This window comes from Anas acuta, chromosome 1 (assembly GCF_963932015.1).
Source record: "Anas acuta chromosome 1, bAnaAcu1.1, whole genome shotgun sequence".
Lineage (NCBI taxonomy): Eukaryota > Metazoa > Chordata > Aves > Anseriformes > Anatidae > Anas > Anas acuta.
The window spans coordinates 62,105,883-62,123,364 of NC_088979.1; the positions used below are offsets into that span (position 1 = coordinate 62,105,883).

Below are 17,482 nucleotides of genomic sequence, written 5' to 3' on the forward strand. Positions count from 1 at the left end.
ATCCATTGTTCAGCTTTGTGTAAGGCAGAAATAGGTTCTTCTTAGCTTGGGAATTTTGCTTTCTTTCAATGTATATAAATCCAAATGGTCAAATTCACTGCTGTGCATTGCCACAAATCTGCTTGGATGGAAATGGGCCACCTTTTGCTAGCTTTGAATTTCACTTTGTGGCTGTAATAACCTCCCTGTCTAAAGTTTTTCCTCCTTTTGTCACTGAAGTGGCTTTCAGGGGGAAGAACATTCCTCCCAGTCAGTGGCACGCTGTTGCAAAGTTAACTGTTGGCTGTTTGTTCACAAAGGTTGGGCTAAAACGTCGCATTCTCTTGACGCATCTGAAGAAAATGATGGTTGGTCTAGTGCTGAAGATCCACTGAATTCATCAGATGCAGAGGAAGAAGGAGGAGGAGGAGGGGGAAACGAAATGAAGCTGGTAACCAGAAATGTTTTCCTGTTGGGCTAAGCAAATGCTACTGTTGAGTGACAGTACGTAGGAATGCTTTTGAAGCTTGCTGGAGAAAGAAAGTATCTGCCTTGAAATCCTCAGCTGGGTAAAGCTCCTAGGGCAATGAAAAATACTTTATTTTCTTAAGTCAGCCTTTTGTTTGTACCTGGGGATGGTGTACCTGCAGACCAGCAAGACTGCGAGTGCTTATGCTGTAGTACAGAAGTCAAGCAATGGCATGCTCAGCTGCTGTGTCACATAGATCGTGTCACTAGTTCTCCAGGGGTTTTTTGTTTCTTTGTTTTCCCTTGGGATTATTTTTTTTTCCGGTAGAGGTTTGAGTTGTTGTAATGGAAACGTTTCACAGAATGCTTTTCAGGGTGTGAGAATTCATACACTGAATTTGCATGGAATTAAACAGCAAAGCTATACTGCCGCTCAGTATGCATAGTTACACTGTCTTCAACGTGTACGTGCATGAGAAAGAGAAAGAAGGGAAAAGTGCTTTAATTTTCATAACAAAAGCTGCAACGAACTTTAAGGTACTCAAGAGAAATAATTTGTGTTTTTCCCTGTGTGCATTTAGACTCCTGGTAAATACACAGTTGTGACTGATTATGAAAGAGGAGTTTCTGAAGAATTCACAGTGAAAAGCGGAGACCTAGTTCAACTGATTCGTGAAGGCGAGGATGGACTTTGGTACGCAGATCTGTGTTTGGAAACTTCTATACGTGGAACTGCATTTAGAAGGCAAATGTTTAGGGCAAAACTTTCCAAAGTGGTAAATGAAGCAATCTGACTGTTTTCTTCTTTTTTATAGGTATGTGAAGAACCTGAGCACTGGTAGAGAAGGTTGGATCCCAGCAAGCAACCTGCTGATGCTCATAGGCAATTCAAAATCGGCTCAATCTTTGAGCAGCTCTGGTAGGCTATTTACTATAAAAGCGATGCTTGTCTATCTGGGGATTCCTGTTATGAAAGAAACCTGTGAAAAACAACCATATTATATTTGCTTGTGTTTTTCTTTTCCTCTCCTTTCCCCTTCCCAGAATCAGGCACTGCCTCCAGCACTTTGAGCACATCATCAAGTTGCAGTGACAGCTGCAACGCCAGCAGCACCAGCTTCTCGGACATTAAGGGCTAAGATTGAATTTTCACCCCACCTCCATGGAAGGTAAACTGGAGTTTGCCATCTTGTGTGGAGTTCTGGACATTGGACTCAAACGAAGGACCACCTGTTCTGTGTTGCTGGCTTTGAGGATTTTCTCTGGTGATTTTCAGAGATTCTCACCGAAGATCACAAGGAAAAGTCCACGGCATGTGAAGCTGTAAATAAAAACTAAGTGATTTGAAATAGGGTATCATAGAGGCTTCTGCTCTGAATTCTGGAGCTGCAGAGGTGCTAGCATAAAACACATTTTATCCCATTGATATACAATCAGGTTTCTGCAGAACTGTACTGTTCATAACACCCAGAATCTGAAAGTGAGCAAACAAAATGTGTTCAGTGCTAAATCCTTATTGTAAACTAATAACATAGTAGTCACTGTACAGGATAGGTATGCCAAAAATAAATCAGATTTTAAAATTTCTCTCCCCCAAAATACCCCTTCTCCATGGATGTACCTCATTCAGTGCAGTGAAGGGGGACTTTTACAGGAACGAGGAAGTAAGTTTGGTCCAGCCATTTCTCTTCTCTTGGGTCGTCAGGATACTCTTCTGTGCCCTAGAGATTGGGATGCAGAGATGACTCATTCACTGACCACAACAGCGTCAAAAGAAAATAGTATTTGATCCTTTCCAACCTTTTGATAACACGTGCAACGAAATAGCTGTTCCCTCAGACATTTTGGCTTCACAACCAAACTCTTCACCAATTTCACTGTGTTTACATAGCCTTGGCAATTTAGTACTATCTTTTTCCTAATGTGGGTGCACAATGACACAAACATTCTTATTCACTTGATGATTTCTTATTAAACTATAATTGCACAGTTACCTTCGGTTTTAATTAGCATGCAGTTACAGGCAAAGGAAACTATTGTGGCTTCCCTATGGGTCAAGAGCCTTTCTCCAGAAAAACATAAGAGGTCAAGAAGCCAGATGTAGTTTTAGTCGATGGAGTATGTTGCAAATTTATTCAAAGAAATAAAAAAGACACATTTTTTTCTGTAAAAGGGAGCACAAGGAGGAAAAAAAAAATCTTTATTAGAGTCAGATTTGTCCTGTGGTCAAATATTTTATTTTTTTTTAAAGAAAGGATAATGCTAAACTTGCGATTTTTCAAGGTATGATGTAAGCCAATGTTATAAACTTTTACCTTGTGAGATGTTCTTTGCACTTCGTCCTTATAAGCAGTACAAAATTGTATGCATGTATGGAATAATGTATTCATTCCTTTACATATTTATAATGTTTTTACTTATATGAAAATAGGTTTTTACCCAATTTGTATGTCATATTTGTTAAAAATACCATGGATGTTAAAAGCATAATTTTTCAGAAGCTCTAAGCAAAGCAAATTGTGTCTATGGGAATTGCTGTTAATTATCCAACCCTCTGATGGCTGAGCCCTGAAGTCTATCTTTATGCCAGAAATTTAGACTTCAGCGGCTGTAGCTTGGGAAACTTAAAGGAGAAACACTCGAAAGAAAGATCTTGGTCCTCAGTTCCAAAAGCAACCCTGCCCCAGACAGAATCAAAAACGTAGCTGACTGTGGTCAGTACAAATTGAAACGTGTGTGTGTATATATACACACACCCACACATTTATGCAGATATATCTGTGCTGGTGTGTGTGTATATATGTGTGTAGATATGTATATGTGTAGATATAATGTATCAATGTAAAGGATGTATTTATAGTCTTCATGCTGCTGAATGTGTCACTTTACAATTCATAAACACTTAGGTTTCTTGCAATACTGCAATATAAAGGTGGGTCAGGGTTTTACTTCAGGCGTCTTTTCCAACACAGAAATCCTCTGATCTTTTTTTTTAATTATCCCACATAATACTGTGCAGACCAGGAATATTTAGTCTGGTATTTAACAACGAAATGGCGGCATGAGATTCAGCTTATCTTCATCTGTGTAAGTTATTTTGTACATTCTGTAACATAATTTACTTATATATTGCTGTCATCGCTAGGATAAGACTGTCCTTTCATTTCTCACTGCAGCCTCATTTGTGTTATTTCAATGGTTTCCTCCACATCATTGCACTTTAATACAACCCATTTCACTATTTCCCCCCCCCCCTTTTTTTTTTTACTGCTGTTGTGATTTAGAGGTTCAAAGTCAGAGGTCTTTATTGTAATTATGAAAATTTGAATAAATTTCAGCACTTCTTGCTGAATGCCTTTATACAGACATGCTCCGTGTTTTATTTTTGTCTCGTGGTCTTAAAAGCTGCTTATGGGTATCATATAAAAATAGACTGGATTTTGAACAGAAAAGCAGGTTTGTCTAGCTGTGGCTAGTTGGAATTCAAAACCCTCTTCCTGTTCTGCACAGATGTCAGTAAGCAAAATGCAGGAGTTTGTCATCTTTAGAGAAGTGATGGAAATTAATTATGGTCTGCATTTCCATTCTACTTCTGTATCATCAGGTGGCTAGTACGAACTGCAGTGTACCGTTCTGAGTATCCACACAAGTCACCAGAATTAGGAGTCTCAGTTGGTTAGAGTGGGTGAATGCCAAATCAACCTGGTATGAGGGAACTGCCCCAATCCAAACCCTTAGTTTAGGATGCAGTTATAGAACTGTCCCTTAAGAGTTAAACTGTGTCTAGATACAGCATCATCAAAATAAGATGCTTAGATGGTGAAATAACTTATTTGAGATTTCATTTCAAAAGAGATTAATAAGTAATGATTAAGCAATGATGGCCACAATTACTAATAGCTACTGTTTATCTTCAGTAACAGCTATTAAAATAAAGGTGAGATCCTTTCAGAGACTTCAGAGCCCCCTTACCTGGCTCATGCTCAGGGGTCTTTGTCTTCTGCTCTTCTGCCCATCCTTTCCCAGGCAGTTTTTGGCAGGATCAGCTCCCAGAGCTGATGAACCTTTCCTCTCTGTGAGCAGAGGTGCCTGTGCTTGCTCCTGTGGCTCTGCCAGGTCCCCGTCAGGGACAGCCCCAAACGGCAGTGGGTATGGGGTGCATGGGGTGATGACATCCTGGGGGGGGCTTTTCTGGAGCATGAGGCAGCACAGTTGTTTTGGCACCCCTTCCCCTCCTTGGCTGCCCACGTCCTGTTGCAGAGGGTCAGCTCTAAATAGCTTGTCGTGTAAATAAGCACTGATGGGCTCCAAAGAGTATTCACAGCGCATCCTCCTCGCCCAAAGCTCGTCTTTTCTTAGAAAATTTGAGGGTAGTGTTATGCATAGAGAAGCCCTTGACAAAAAAAGGAGCGTGATGTACATAAACCACAGGCTGTGAGACAAACTGGCAGCATTTCCTCATCAACCTCTGTGAGGCTGGATGAAGAGGAGGCCTCTCAGCTTTTCAGAAGAGGCCAAGTCAAGGCCTGGGCAAAGGAAGCCCATGAGGAGCTCTCCCAGCTGCTCCATGCATGGCTCTGAGCCTTGTGGAGACAGACCAAAATGCCTCATAACGTTAAGTACCTGTAGAGACCTATATGCAAGAAGAAATGATGTGCTAAAATATGCTTGTAGGTGTAGTCGCATCTCTCCTGAGGCCCATCGCGACCGCTGCTGCCTGTACCAGCAGCAGCCTAAAGATGGTGGTAGAAAATCAAGGATCGAGGCCTGCATTTCTGTGCTGAAAGGTTTGGACTAAGGTCAGCCACTTTGGTGCTGAAATATTCTCCTTGAAAAAAAAAAAAAAAAACACAACTGAAATGAATCGATGATACAAACCTTTCAGGTGTTTGTATTTATTTATTTCATCTCAATTGCCAAGACAGCAAGGGGCCCAGCTGTGCGTAAAAGGCTACATGTTGCTAGTGGTACTGGTATGGCTGTGATGGTTTTAGTAAATAGTCAAGAGAAGATCTGTATTAGAGTTAATTTCTGTTATTACTAGCTGAGGTAGATAGCACTAAACATAAACTTTCAGGCACACCGACTCTAGTTTAAATGTATTTTGCACAGCCTTTTCTATGTCTTTTGTTTCCTTGTAGGAAAAAAAAATCCACATTGACATTAACAAAATTTTAAGAACCTGTATTCAGAGCTGATCACAAATATATATATATATATAAGTATTATTACCTCCCCATTTTTTACTCCTTCTCTATGAGCATAGTTGCTGCACAAGGGCAAAGAACTCAGCCAAACAGGCAAGTAATTTTCTCCTAGGAAGAAATATTTCTCTTTTGAGGTCTAAAAAGCAAATTGTTTGCTTTAAAGCTTAGTCACATAATATTTGTGTATTTACAGTTTAGTACAACAGGAAATAATTAACTTGATAACAGGCTTGGATCACTTTAAAGTAGTCTGATAAGTGTATGATGGCAAGTTACATCTGTTATTGGAGATTTAGACTGAATTTTCCATTTTTAGCTTGTTCCTAAACCCTTTTTACCTAGACACCCTGGTCAGCTCACTCAAGTGATGTCTTATGGTATTTCAGAAATGGAAATCTCTTTTATATATATATATAATCACTGAGTGCTGACAGGAAAACTCATGTTTAAATAATTGGTGATTATGACATGCAGTCTGACGGATCAGACTGAGTTGCACAGTTCCCAGTAACTTCCATGTGTCTTATCTTCAGCCCAAAATATCAAACTAAAAATAGTAAAATCATGAGTTTTTTTTTGAAAAATGTCAAAATAAAACAAGACAAGAATAAAGAACAGCATGTTCTGAGACATCAATTCATGTCTTCCAGGCTACTGCTTCTGGTTTAGACATTTTTACACATTGTTAACAATTTTCTTTTTTTTTATTATTATTGTTTTTATTTTTATTTTGTATAAACTTGGAAAGAAAGCAACTTCGGACTTCCAAAGCATACACTAAAAAAATGCCCTAAATCATATTTTCTGAACAGCTGTCCCCAAACAGATTCTAGCAGCAGTCATGGGGTGAGTTCGCCTTAATATACATTTACTTTTAATTGGACGGTGGATTATTTTCCTTGGAATTGCTTTGAAAATATAAGGCAAGGCTGAAACCTCCACTGGGGAGGAGATTTATTGAGCAGAATACTGGGATAATTCTCATCAGCTACAGCGAGACCACACAAGAAAATCCCACAAAGCAAGGTCTAGGGATCTAGATCCTGAAGGGATCTTGAAGGGATCTAGGGATCCTAAATCCTGAAGATTTTCTGGATGCCCAGTGGCTCTCGTCATGGGCACAGGCCTCCCTGCCGCCCCTGATGACATCTAATCGGAGGAATTGTTCTTGGAAGAAGGACTGGCCCCATGTGAACCCACTGCTGTTCCCAGCACTCGGACTTCTCCCTGGGAAATAACAATGGATTTTGTTGTATTCCCAAGCAGTAAAACCAAAATCTTTTGTGTTTGCGGGCTGGCAAGGGAGAAAGGGAGCAGGGAGGCACTGCCTCAGGCCTAGAGGATGCACAGAAGCCTGTGCACCATGCAGGAAGAGAAGCCAGCGAAGTGGTGTCACGGCTGTGGAGCAGGACCACCTGCACCCCCGCCAGATCCCACCCTGCCCACAGAGACACCCCTGGGTGGCAGCAGGGACCAAGCTGGGCTGGCCTTGGGTGCAGGAGGCAGCTGGTGTTCAGACAGACAGGGCTGCCATCCAGCCATGGCAAGGAGCAGCAGGAGCGCGTGCGAAGGGCGGCCAGGAGCCCAGCTGATGGTGGCTGCCTGGAAGTTCAGCCAAGCGTTGGCAGAGAAGCAGCAGAACAGCTGGGGCTTGTCAGGGCCACAAGGCTGAGGTGCAGAGCCAGCCCTCCTTCCTCCGCACCGACTGAGAGGAGGACTGCCAGGAAGATGCCCCAGCCCTCGGGGCTGCTTCGCTTCTCATGGGCAAACACGCCCTTTACCTCCCTGCTATCTGAAGTCAATATTTGCCTAAGCCTGTTGTCAGCTCTCTGCTGTGATGCCACTAATTGATTTCCGTTAAATCAGGGGATTGCTGCTTTCCCAGATACAATGCGATTTGCAGACTAGCCCCTAGAAGCCCTGTCATTACTCATGAAACACACAACGTGGATCAGCTCCACATCTCCTCGAGCTGGTACAGCTTGCAAGGCACAGGCTTCTTGCAATAAAGCCACAGGAAACCAATGTCGGGTACCTCTTGCTGGTTAATTAGTGTCTCCAAGTAACCTGAGCCAGAAGTTCAGGGTTTCCACTGGTGACTGGGAGGTGGGAAAAGGTGGATGTCAGCAGTTTGGTCATCCCCCAAAGCCCTGACAGGCTGTACCTGGCCTGCCTGGTCGACACAAATACCCTGCCGCAGCTCTCTGTGACATGGCCAGCTCAGTGCCATGCAGACACAGGGGCCTGGTATTTATTTTCTGCAGGAAAAAGGCCTGCTAGATGGAAAATAAAGGGGCAGGGTAGGAGCCTCTGCAATCAGCACAGCCTGTGCACAGCTCAGGAGAGTGTGCTTCGACAGCAAGCTCCCCGCTGGTGCAGTAGGGACACGGCACAGGACCTGCAGGCACCCTTGTGCTCAGCTCCCTGTGCGGATCGTTCCCGGTTTCCATGACTCGCCGGCCCCTCCTCTGCTCCCAGCGTTTGAAGCTGAGCTCTTTGGCCAAACAGTCCTTGCTGAAATGTCAATACGCCGCCGGGACGCCGACTTGTAGGGTTCATCATGGTTTCCAGGCAGTGCGTGGCTTTGCTTCTCTGCTTTCCGCTGCTGATTCCTCTTCCTCTGGACGCAGGTACGTTGCAGGGTACGGCTGCAATTACGTTTACTGGCAGCAGACCTCTCTGCTGGTACACTGGCATACTCCTTACCGCGAGTTTTGAGTGCTGTCGCACGCAGAAATATTTGTCCTGCCTCTGGCTGTGCCTGTGAGCTGTTTGAAGGCTCTTGTTTGCTTTCAGTGATGGCATCCGTGTGCTTGTTTTGCCAGCTGAGGAAAATCCCTTCCACGCTCCTGTGTGCATCTATCACCTCACTGCACAGGCAGCAGGTCAGCCATCAGCTGTCCGCCCATGATGTGAAAGCAGGAACCTGGATTTATTATTATTTCATGCTGAGCCGTGGTATTTTGCAAAGCAGAGAATCGATAGCCTGTCATTCAGCTGACAAGAAATGAAGGAGGGGAAGACCGCAATGTTTCTGACGCAGTAGATGAAAGTGAGGTGGCAGTTCTTTGGTAGTTTCAGGATGTGTCTGAAAATCAGCAGCCAAATTAATAGAGCAGAACCAGTGCTTTGTGATTCTCAGGTAGCCATTGACTGGCCCTCTCAAACTGTGATGAACAAAGCTGGAAGAAATTTTTAGAAAAGTGCAAAATGTTCCAATGTAAATAAGTGGTGAATGCAGAAATCAAAGTGGGAGGGTGTCAGTATCCATGTGCATTGATACATATGTAATGTATCTGCAGCATAATTATAAACCTTTGAAGAAAGCCATATTAAATGCATACAGCCTGACTTAAAAAATCACAGCATAACAACCCAGCTGACATTCCTGCAATGGACAAATATTTATCAAACACCCCGTGATATATTAGATGCATGCCACACAATACTTTAATCCTTTAAACAACTTTGAAATATGGGAAAAATGACCAGTATTTCACACGTAATTTAGCAAATGTCCTGATTAGACATCAATGCTGAGAGAAAAAGAACTCACCAGACCAAACTAGGCCCTCTCAGGATTCATGTTTGTGTGTATGGCTGTGAGGGTGCCTATGAGTGCATGCTTGGCTCCCAGGTTCATCAGTCTGGTCCTTCAGAGGCCGCCCCAAGCCCTCCCAGCAGGCAGGAGGCAAATCTCCCTCTTTTGTGGGTCCTGTGGTGGTGGTGGAGAATGTCCTGGGGCACGGGCAGGGCATATGCACCATTTTGAACCCCTGACTCTACCCACAGTAGATGGGTTCAAGTTGCAAGTGTTTATGTAACTTGTTGATACTAAGCTCCAGAACTCTCTACTGACATGGAGGAAAAGAAAAAAACAAAAACAAAAACAAAACAAAAACCACAACACACAATGAATTATTTCAAGACTGGTGCTGTGTATTATGTGGAGCAAAAGTAGTTTGCAGAATTCTTCTTCATTGTCCTGAATTATGCTGGGTGGGCATAGCTGTGTGGTGCACTTGTATCCTGAAGCTGAGGAGCAGGTCAGCATGGGGACAATGCCATCAGGTGCGGGTGAGGAGCCCTGGCACAGGCTGCCCAGAGAGGCTGTGGGGTCTCCTCCTTGGAGGCCTTCCAAAGCCGCCTGGAGATGGGCCTGGGCAGCCTGCGCTGGGTGGCCCTGCTGGGGCAGGGCTGGGGCCTGGTGGCCTCCACAGGGCCCTGACAGCCTCAGCACCTCTGTGGTGCTGTGAAAGAGTGAAAGGTTTTGATACTGAAAACAGTGAGGAGTGGAGCACTGGGGAATTAGGGTTGACTGGCTGACCCATCACCGAGTGACTTAGTGTAGTGAGTACAGGAGCATTGGGTGTTGCCATGTGCATCAGTGCTAGATAAAGCTTGATAAATGCTTTTCAGCTCATAGAATGGAAGAAATTGCCCTGCATATTTTGAGACCTACGATACAAAGTGCACTGATGCTTTCGGAGTCTCTGGCACCACATTGGTATTAAATGCCCTGTTCTCTTAAGGTCTGGGCTCTGTAAAATCCATCCACTTTACGTGGGAGGCACGCCAGAGGAGGGAGGCCCGGAAAGCTGTGTGCATTTGCCCAGCTTCTCATAAACAGCTCGGGAAGCAGAAAACCTTTCCTCCCTGCCCTTTCCTTCTGGAGAGCACGAATGTACGACAAACACAACATGCCACTGTTTTTCAGTCTTTCTGAAGCGGAAAGAGGCAAATGGCATTTTACAAAGGCACCGAAGGGCCAATAGCTTCTTCGAAGAGATAAAGCTGGGGTCTCTAGAGCGAGAATGCATGGAAGAGAAGTGCTCCTTCGAGGAAGCGAGAGAGATCTACCGTGATGATGAGCGGACAGTAAGTAACGCAGGGCTGGGCAGGCGCTCCCTGTCAGGGGGACCCCCGCACACCTGACTGCTTTGACACTTTAAACCATTACAGCAAGAGACCCAAGCACTTTGTGTCCTGCTCTTTGGCTCTTTGTCTTACATTTCCAGGGGGACAAGCAGGGTGAGCTGCCGGAGGGCATCCTGCATGGACCATACCGGGCAGTGCTAATTTGGGGGATGGTGGGATAGCGGCTTCTCTCTAAGCTCCCTCCCCGGTCCCTCAGTAATTCCAGGCCTGACAATACTGTCAATTATTGCATTATTCAGAGTTTGGTTCAGTCCATCCCACCTCCTGGATACAGAGGTCATTGATGGATGTGTGTACTACACAATGCCCTATTTGCACATGAAAACAATGTAGAATGTGGAAAATAATGTAGAACATTTTATGGATATACACTTTCATAAAGGCAAATGGGCATCACTGTGGCTATCCGCAAGCCATCCTGTGCTACAAGGGCTGTAGGACTTCTTCTGAGTGAATTCATCTTTAATCAAATCTCGCATCTTTGTCTTCCAGAAAGAGTTCTGGCACATCTATTCCGGTAGGAGCACTCCGTCTTTTCCAGCAGCCACGAAGCTGCTCCCGCTGCCGCCGCTCTTGGTGTGATCCGGACTGACACTGCGTGTTTTTGCAGACCCCAACCAGTGTGACTCCAGTCCCTGTCAGAACGGCGGGAGCTGCGATGACCAGTTCCAGGATTACGTTTGCCGCTGTCCCGCGGAGTACGAGGGCAAAAGCTGTGAAAAAGGTCAGCACTGACATAGCTTAACAAAACAAAAACATCATCCTTGATTCAAATGCAAGGCACTGAGATGAGTGGGAGCAATCGTTATTGCTCAGCATTTTTCTAGCAGCAACAGCCACTGTTCACACCGCCCGGGGTGCTGGATGATGGATCTAACCAGCCGGCAGCCAGGCACTGCAGAGCAGAAACACAATTATTACCCTTTGAGGATTTTGTAACAAAAATTGTCTTTTGTGAACCAGCTGAGAATAAAGGAGGATTTTTATTTTCCTACCCAAGTGCTGAAGTTGCTTTGACTTAGGAGCACAGTGCAGGGAGTGAATGAGAACTATGCTGCATGTGCATCGTACAAAGCCCGAGGGGACAGAGTCTGCATTAATGAAGTCAGGATAAGTTTTTCCACTGATTCCAGTGGGTAGAACAAATTGACTGTCACACTTACACTCTGAGCATGGTGAGCCCAGACAAGGACTAGGCACCCATCAGTCTCACCAGGCAGCCTCACAGCTCCCACTGCAGCTCACTACCTGCCCATCGCTTGAAATAAGCCACAAAAACTATGCCCTCATCTTCTCCCTGTACTGCTAAGCTGATCACAACCACCTTCTCTACCACCTCCTCACTTGCTAGGCTTTGTTTTTCATGGTTGCTGCATTGCAGCAGCTCCCTAGTCAGCATCTGTGAGCCCTCTCTCCTTCTACAATGACTTAGTGCAAGGCTGAGAATGGGGTGGTCCCTGTATGATTTCCTTCTGTGCCTCTGGGCCAGAGAGAGCTCATGGCAATAGAGGAGTGATTTCTACAAACACCAACATACGTAAAGCTGCCCAGGTGGCTGAAGTGAAAGAATCTGGCTGGAAAGAGGTGTTTGTTTTTTTTTTTTTTCATTTTGTTTTGCAAAAGATAAGTTTTCTTATGACATGATTTATTCAGTGGTCATCCCAGAGCATCCTTGTGCCAAATGGGAAAATACAAAATACTTCCAGTTTTTCAGCCATGCGTTATGATGGTTACCATACAATTACAATACTTTCATCCTTTTGGAAATGTAGTGTGCTTCTGCTGAAGCTCATGAATGTGGACTGATTTAATTTTAGGTGTATGCTTTTTAAGCATGGACTTTTCCTGGAATCCAGTCCTACGGAGCTTTTGCCAAGCAGTAGTAGCTTTTGACGAAATCACTGTACATAAATCACTGAAATCTGCTTGGCTGCCGTGCTTTCTTGTCGACATGTCAAGTCATAATTCACTCTTGTTAAGTACCAAAATCCACATTCAGAAACCTTAATACTCTTTCCCCGACTTTAGCCGTGGCTGAGAAGCTGAAGTGCATGTACGACAACGGCGGCTGTGAGCAGTACTGTGCTGATGAGCAGGCTGCAAAGCGAGTGTGCTTCTGCGCGGACGATTACGCTTTAGCGAGCGATGGTGTGTCCTGCATTCCCCAAGGTAAGATACCACGAGCCCGATGCTAACTCTAAGCCACCCCTGCAGGAAAACTTTTCAACACCTACACATTAGGAGGTGCAAAACTCTTGGATGCCAGTTCCCTGCTTCTTCTCCAAGGGCAGAGTCTAGAGCGGTAGGTTGGGGCTTCTGTTGAAGCACCCCAAAAATGCAGTCTGGAAAGAGTGCACACTGAGCCACCCCTAAAAGGGCTGGTGGGAAGTGCTGAGCTCAATTTGGGGGCTGAAGCAGCTGAGTTGGTGCAGGTTGTGCAGTGCCCCCAGGACCCTGAGCTGGGAACTTCTCTTTGCAAGGGGCCCACAAGTTCTCCTCTGAAAAACTGGGCAGAAATCCCCTTTCTTCCTCGAAACCTTCAAGTGTGGGGAGGAAGAAGTAGCGCCACCCATTTGTTGGGCATTAAGCTTGTAGCTAGAGCACTCACTCAGAAAATAAGGAAGCTGGATTCGCTTCAGCTGGCAAAGGTTCAAAGCATTGAGCCTACATGCCAGGATGTCTTCTCAAGGGAGGTCCTCACCTGCTAGTGATGTCCTTCAGACACCTCTTTCCTGGCCCCACTCCTCTGGGTCGTGGGGAATGTGAGTTTGAACATCCTGGGATGGAGGAGGGAGCTGAGCCCCTGCCTCCTCTGTGGGGAGTGCGCTCACCACTGATACAGTAGACAAGAACTGAGGCACATCCCATGGCCAGGTGGTCCAAATAAAGCAGAGCAGTGGGTACTCAGGGATTTGGGAGATTTGGGAGTCAGGCTGAGGGGTTTCCGCATAAGTAGAGGGGCTTTTGGCCTGACAGGTGCATTTTTTTGTTCTAGCTTATACTCACTGTGGTAAATTATTTTGGGGCAGTGTTGTTTCGCTGTTGATCTCCAATCCATGTGAATTTGTGACTACAGACTTTGCTACCATAATTATTTCAGCACAGGAATCAAGAGAGGAAGATGCTTATTAAAATCAGAGAAAATCTGTTATTCTTTTTTTCTCACCTTCTATTTAGTAGTACCAAGACACTTTTGGTATTCCTCTAGACAATGTGGTATTTCTCTCACTCATCTGACAAGGTAAATTTCAGCAGGGACTACAACAGCACAAGTTCATTATGTTTCAAATACAGAAGCTGGCACTTTACTCTGTTGCAGATGCCTGCTTCAATTACTTTCTCAGAGGGGAAAGGGAGACCCCTGGGGACACACACACAATGGACAGAGCTGCAGGAGCACGTGTTCACATCTAAAAACGTAGTTCTGAGGGGCAATGCCCCCATGCACACACTGCAATGGAGCACTCATGCGGAGAACTGATAATGACAGCCTAGCTCTCAACAACAGCAATGTCATTTAAAAAAAAAAAAAAAAATGGTGATGTGCTTATCCCTTATTAGCAGATTCTGCAGTATCATGTGATGGGGAAGCTGCGTTTTGGAAAAGCTGAGAACAAAGAATTCAATATTCCCCACAAGCTTTAAAGCCCGTCTTCTCCTGAGCACAGAGAGGATGATGTATTATTTGTTGTTGCTTGCTTCCAGAGGGCCAAAATACCGATATCGCTGACCACGCAGTGCGAGGATATGAAACTGTGCAGCTGCCACACTGCCAGTCCCTTCACCACCCTTCTGTCACCTCTCACCGTGTGCTTGCACCTTCCAGCACCCGGGCTTGTGTTGCCCTGCACACAGCATTAGAGGGCTTTGTGCCGCGTCTGTCCTGGTATTTCACCAGCTGCCAGCAAAAGAGCGAGTCCTGCTACTCCACACCCTGCCTGTATTCGTAAAAGCCCGATGCTTTCTTTGCGTTAGCTGAATTAATTGGCACATTCAGGCTTTTACAGAACCGTGGAGATGTTGGATTCAACTTGGCACACACTGCAGGGCCCTGGCTCACAAAGTGATAAAGAGAGAGCACTTCTCATCCCAGTGTTACTGCAGAATGGCTGCTGGACGTAAGGGATAGAGCATTCAGTTACAGCACAGCCAGCTGGCATCCCCCCAGAAAAATCCAGTGACAAACCCTCTGCTTCGTAGCAGGAAAACTCAGTTGTGTGAAGGATGTACTGAAAACACCAAGCACCGCACTGCGGCTCAGTAGCAGGTTTGGACCTCGAGACTTGCTTCTCTTATTGCCAGTCTTCACATACATGCTTGGGCTCTAAAAGGACCTTAGACTGAGGTGTGCAGCCTGAAAGGACTAAGCCTGTGGTCTCACCATGCCATGGTTGCTGTACACTTTTAGTACAACCGAGTTAAAATCAGCAGGGCTGCTGAAAATACACAGGCTACATGGCTTGACAGAGTTGCTTCTGCTCTGAAGTCTGCAGTCTACCTCCCAGTGCTGACATATATCTTAAGCAGTTGTATTATTTGCAAGCTCCTGTGGTACACAAATATATGTCAGTGTTGCCTGTGTGTCTGCTCTCTATTTGTGAAACCATATCTGTCTTTTTCAAAAAAAAAAAAGCCTGTCTACCTGCTTTGACTTACTTACAAAGCCCATGCAACCAGACTAGAAATTTGGTTTTCACCTCACAAAACTCCATTGAAGATGTTTATGGGAATCAGTCTTAACTTGCTGTGAATTCAGTACAATGAAATCACACTTGTTGCTCTTTTTTTTTTTTTTTTCCAGTGAAATACCCATGTGGAAAAATACTGGCAAAGAAGAATGCAACTGCAGGTGGGAGAATAGTAGGTGGTTTCATCTGTCCTCACGGTGAATGTCCATGGCAAGTGAGTCTTCAGAAGTCTTTTATTAATTTTTTCCTTGTGAAACCATTATCTCATATTCATTATTTAAATTTTGTTATGTTCAAATCCATTAAAAGTGCAATCAAATTCCCTCTTTATCCATAGCCAGCGGATCCACCTGTGTTTCAATCACACATCTTAGCTTTGATCTGGAGTGCCTGTTTTCGTAGTAGAGTGGTAACACAACCTCCTCTGCATCCTAACCCCCAGACCTTAAATTTACTACCAGGAATTTTACCTGGGGACACACTCTTGGCCACTCTTGGCAGGGTCTAAACTATAAGATGGAGAAAATGTTGGTGGAAACTCCACCTCTTCCTAAATTCTCCACACAACCAGCATAGTATTCTCAAACAGCTGCATAAAATGACAGAAGGAAGCAATATAAAATCTGACTTTACCAAGATTTAGGTCAAAAACAGTTAAGACAGACATAAATTTGTTTTGTGTTGGCAGGCCCTTATAATACAGAATCAGAAAGAAAAGTGTGGCGGTACCCTGCTTTCCCCAGAGTGGGTGGTGACTGCAGCTCATTGTTTGGAGCACACCCATGTTAAAGAGCTTCGAGTGAGGCTGGGTATGTATCTTCCCTTTCCCATGTCATCAGACTGTGTTTATGTTAACTTCTCATTCTAGCAAGCCAGAGTGAAAACCAAAAAGTGTTTGTCCAGAGACTTTCTATCTCCATAAACTTCTATGGAATTGAATTGCTGTCTGACATGCAATCAATAACTTTTCTAGGTGAACACTCAATAAATGTTGATGAGAAAACTGAGCAAGAAAGTGGAGTTACCAATATAATCATGCACGAAGGATACAGGTACGGACAAGTCGATAACGACATTGCCCTCCTGAAACTGGAAACACCTGTGAACCTCACTGATTACGTGGTGCCAATATGTTTGCCTGAAAAACGGTTTGCAGTGTATGAGCTGTCCTCCATCAAGTTCTCCACAGTGAGCGGGTGGGGACGTCTGCTAGATGGAGGTGCTACTTCTTCTGTCCTGATGAGAGTTGATTTGCCACGTGTAAAGACACAAGAATGTGAGAAGCAGACCGATTTGAATATTACAGAGAACATGTTCTGTGCAGGAGACCTGACCGGCACTAAAGACTCCTGCAAGGGAGACAGCGGTGGACCTCATGCTACAAAGTACAAGAACACTTGGTTTCTGACTGGGATTGTCAGCTGGGGAAGGGGCTGTGCTGTTGAAGGCACCTATGGGGTTTATACGAGGGTATCCAAATACATTGACTGGTTGAAGAAGTCCATGGATTCATAATGCTGAATCAGGGCATTTCCAGATTGTGTTATTGACCCTTAATCCCTCTTTCCTATTGAAGCATTCCTACATTAACTTAGATATGTGGTACACGAGGTATTATTGATGATTTGAAATGAGTCTAATGCCTGCCTGAATACATCAAATAATTTCTGTATTGTTGTAAACTCGAGTATCTACATGTCAAGCAGGCACAGAAAGGCCATATCAGACCTGCTGCAGAGTCCCTTCCATTCTTTATCCGTTTTTGGTAAGAGAGCTAGATGTTGAAAGAAAGACTGTCAGTAATGTGTCAAGCACACCATGATCCTTCCTTGGGCTACCCTCCCACCCTCTGGTTATCAGTGATGTACAGGCTTCCTGAGCAAGAAGTTGCATTAGTTTGAACAGCCATGAATGAACCCATTCTTCCATAAACAAGTGCAATCTCTTTTGAACACATTTACACTTCTGGCTTTCACGACTTCCTGTGCTGATGGGTCCTGAAATATAATGATGCAATGGCAGAAGAAAGAAGAGTTTCTTTTAGATCATGCTAAGTAAGGTAGCTTTCTCTTGTAGTGGTAGATTTGAAAGGGGAGAACTGTTCTTCAGAACAAGAAAGCTGGAAAAAGGTTAATTCCACATTTACGGGTCTGCTATGAAAACTTGATTTTAGTCTTCTGGCACCAAATATTATTGCAATAA

The 17,482-nt window shown here is 44.5% G+C and overlaps 2 protein-coding genes and 1 long non-coding RNA gene across 18 annotated transcripts in view; 2 read left to right on the forward strand and 1 right to left on the reverse strand.

Annotated features, from left to right (window-relative positions):
* Positions 1–3,807, forward strand: part of MCF2L (MCF.2 cell line derived transforming sequence like) — a 152,489-nt gene extending 148,682 nt beyond the window's left edge. For all 15 annotated transcript variants that reach the window (XM_068678742.1, XM_068678787.1, XM_068678771.1 and 12 more), the window contains 4 exons: positions 300–430; positions 1,029–1,141; positions 1,263–1,366; positions 1,492–3,807. In XM_068678742.1, coding sequence (XP_068534843.1) covers positions 300–430; positions 1,029–1,141; positions 1,263–1,366; positions 1,492–1,586 — 443 coding nt within the window. In that variant the 3' untranslated portion in view covers positions 1,587–3,807. The remainder of the gene's footprint in view (positions 1–299; positions 431–1,028; positions 1,142–1,262; positions 1,367–1,491) is intronic.
* The window catches only part of LOC137854921 (uncharacterized), a 31,277-nt gene that overhangs the window by 4,680 nt on the left and 9,115 nt on the right, over positions 1–17,482 (reverse strand). The window contains exon 2 of the long non-coding RNA XR_011095453.1: positions 2,069–2,168. This is a non-coding gene — a long non-coding RNA (uncharacterized lncRNA). The remainder of the gene's footprint in view (positions 1–2,068; positions 2,169–17,482) is intronic.
* F7 (coagulation factor VII) lies at positions 7,652–17,009 on the forward strand. 2 transcript variants are annotated; one of them, XM_068678873.1, is made up of 8 exons: positions 7,664–8,284; positions 10,372–10,532; positions 11,085–11,109; positions 11,203–11,316; positions 12,621–12,761; positions 15,394–15,494; positions 15,969–16,089; positions 16,254–17,009. In XM_068678873.1, exons 1-8 carry the CDS (start codon positions 8,215–8,217, stop codon positions 16,793–16,795), a joined length of 1,275 nt encoding a protein of 424 aa, XP_068534974.1. In that variant the 5' UTR covers positions 7,664–8,214; the 3' UTR covers positions 16,796–17,009. The 2 variants fall into 2 exon arrangements, with proteins under 2 accessions (XP_068534983.1, XP_068534974.1); XM_068678882.1 differs by lacking the exons at positions 10,372–10,532; positions 11,085–11,109 and having other exon boundaries at positions 7,652–8,284.

Bases quoted from the DNA above. Each gene is read 5' to 3' on its own strand.
- F7 (XM_068678873.1), top strand. From the start codon at position 8,215: ATGGTTTCCAGGCAGTGCGTGGCTTTGCTTCTCTGCTTTCCGCTGCTG. The intron at 12,762-15,393 runs GTAAGATACCAC...TTTTTTTTCCAG, and splicing joins TGTGTCCTGCATTCCCCAAG to TGAAATACCCATGTGGAAAA. The intron at 15,495-15,968 runs GTGAGTCTTCAG...TTGTGTTGGCAG, and splicing joins ACGGTGAATGTCCATGGCAA to GCCCTTATAATACAGAATCA.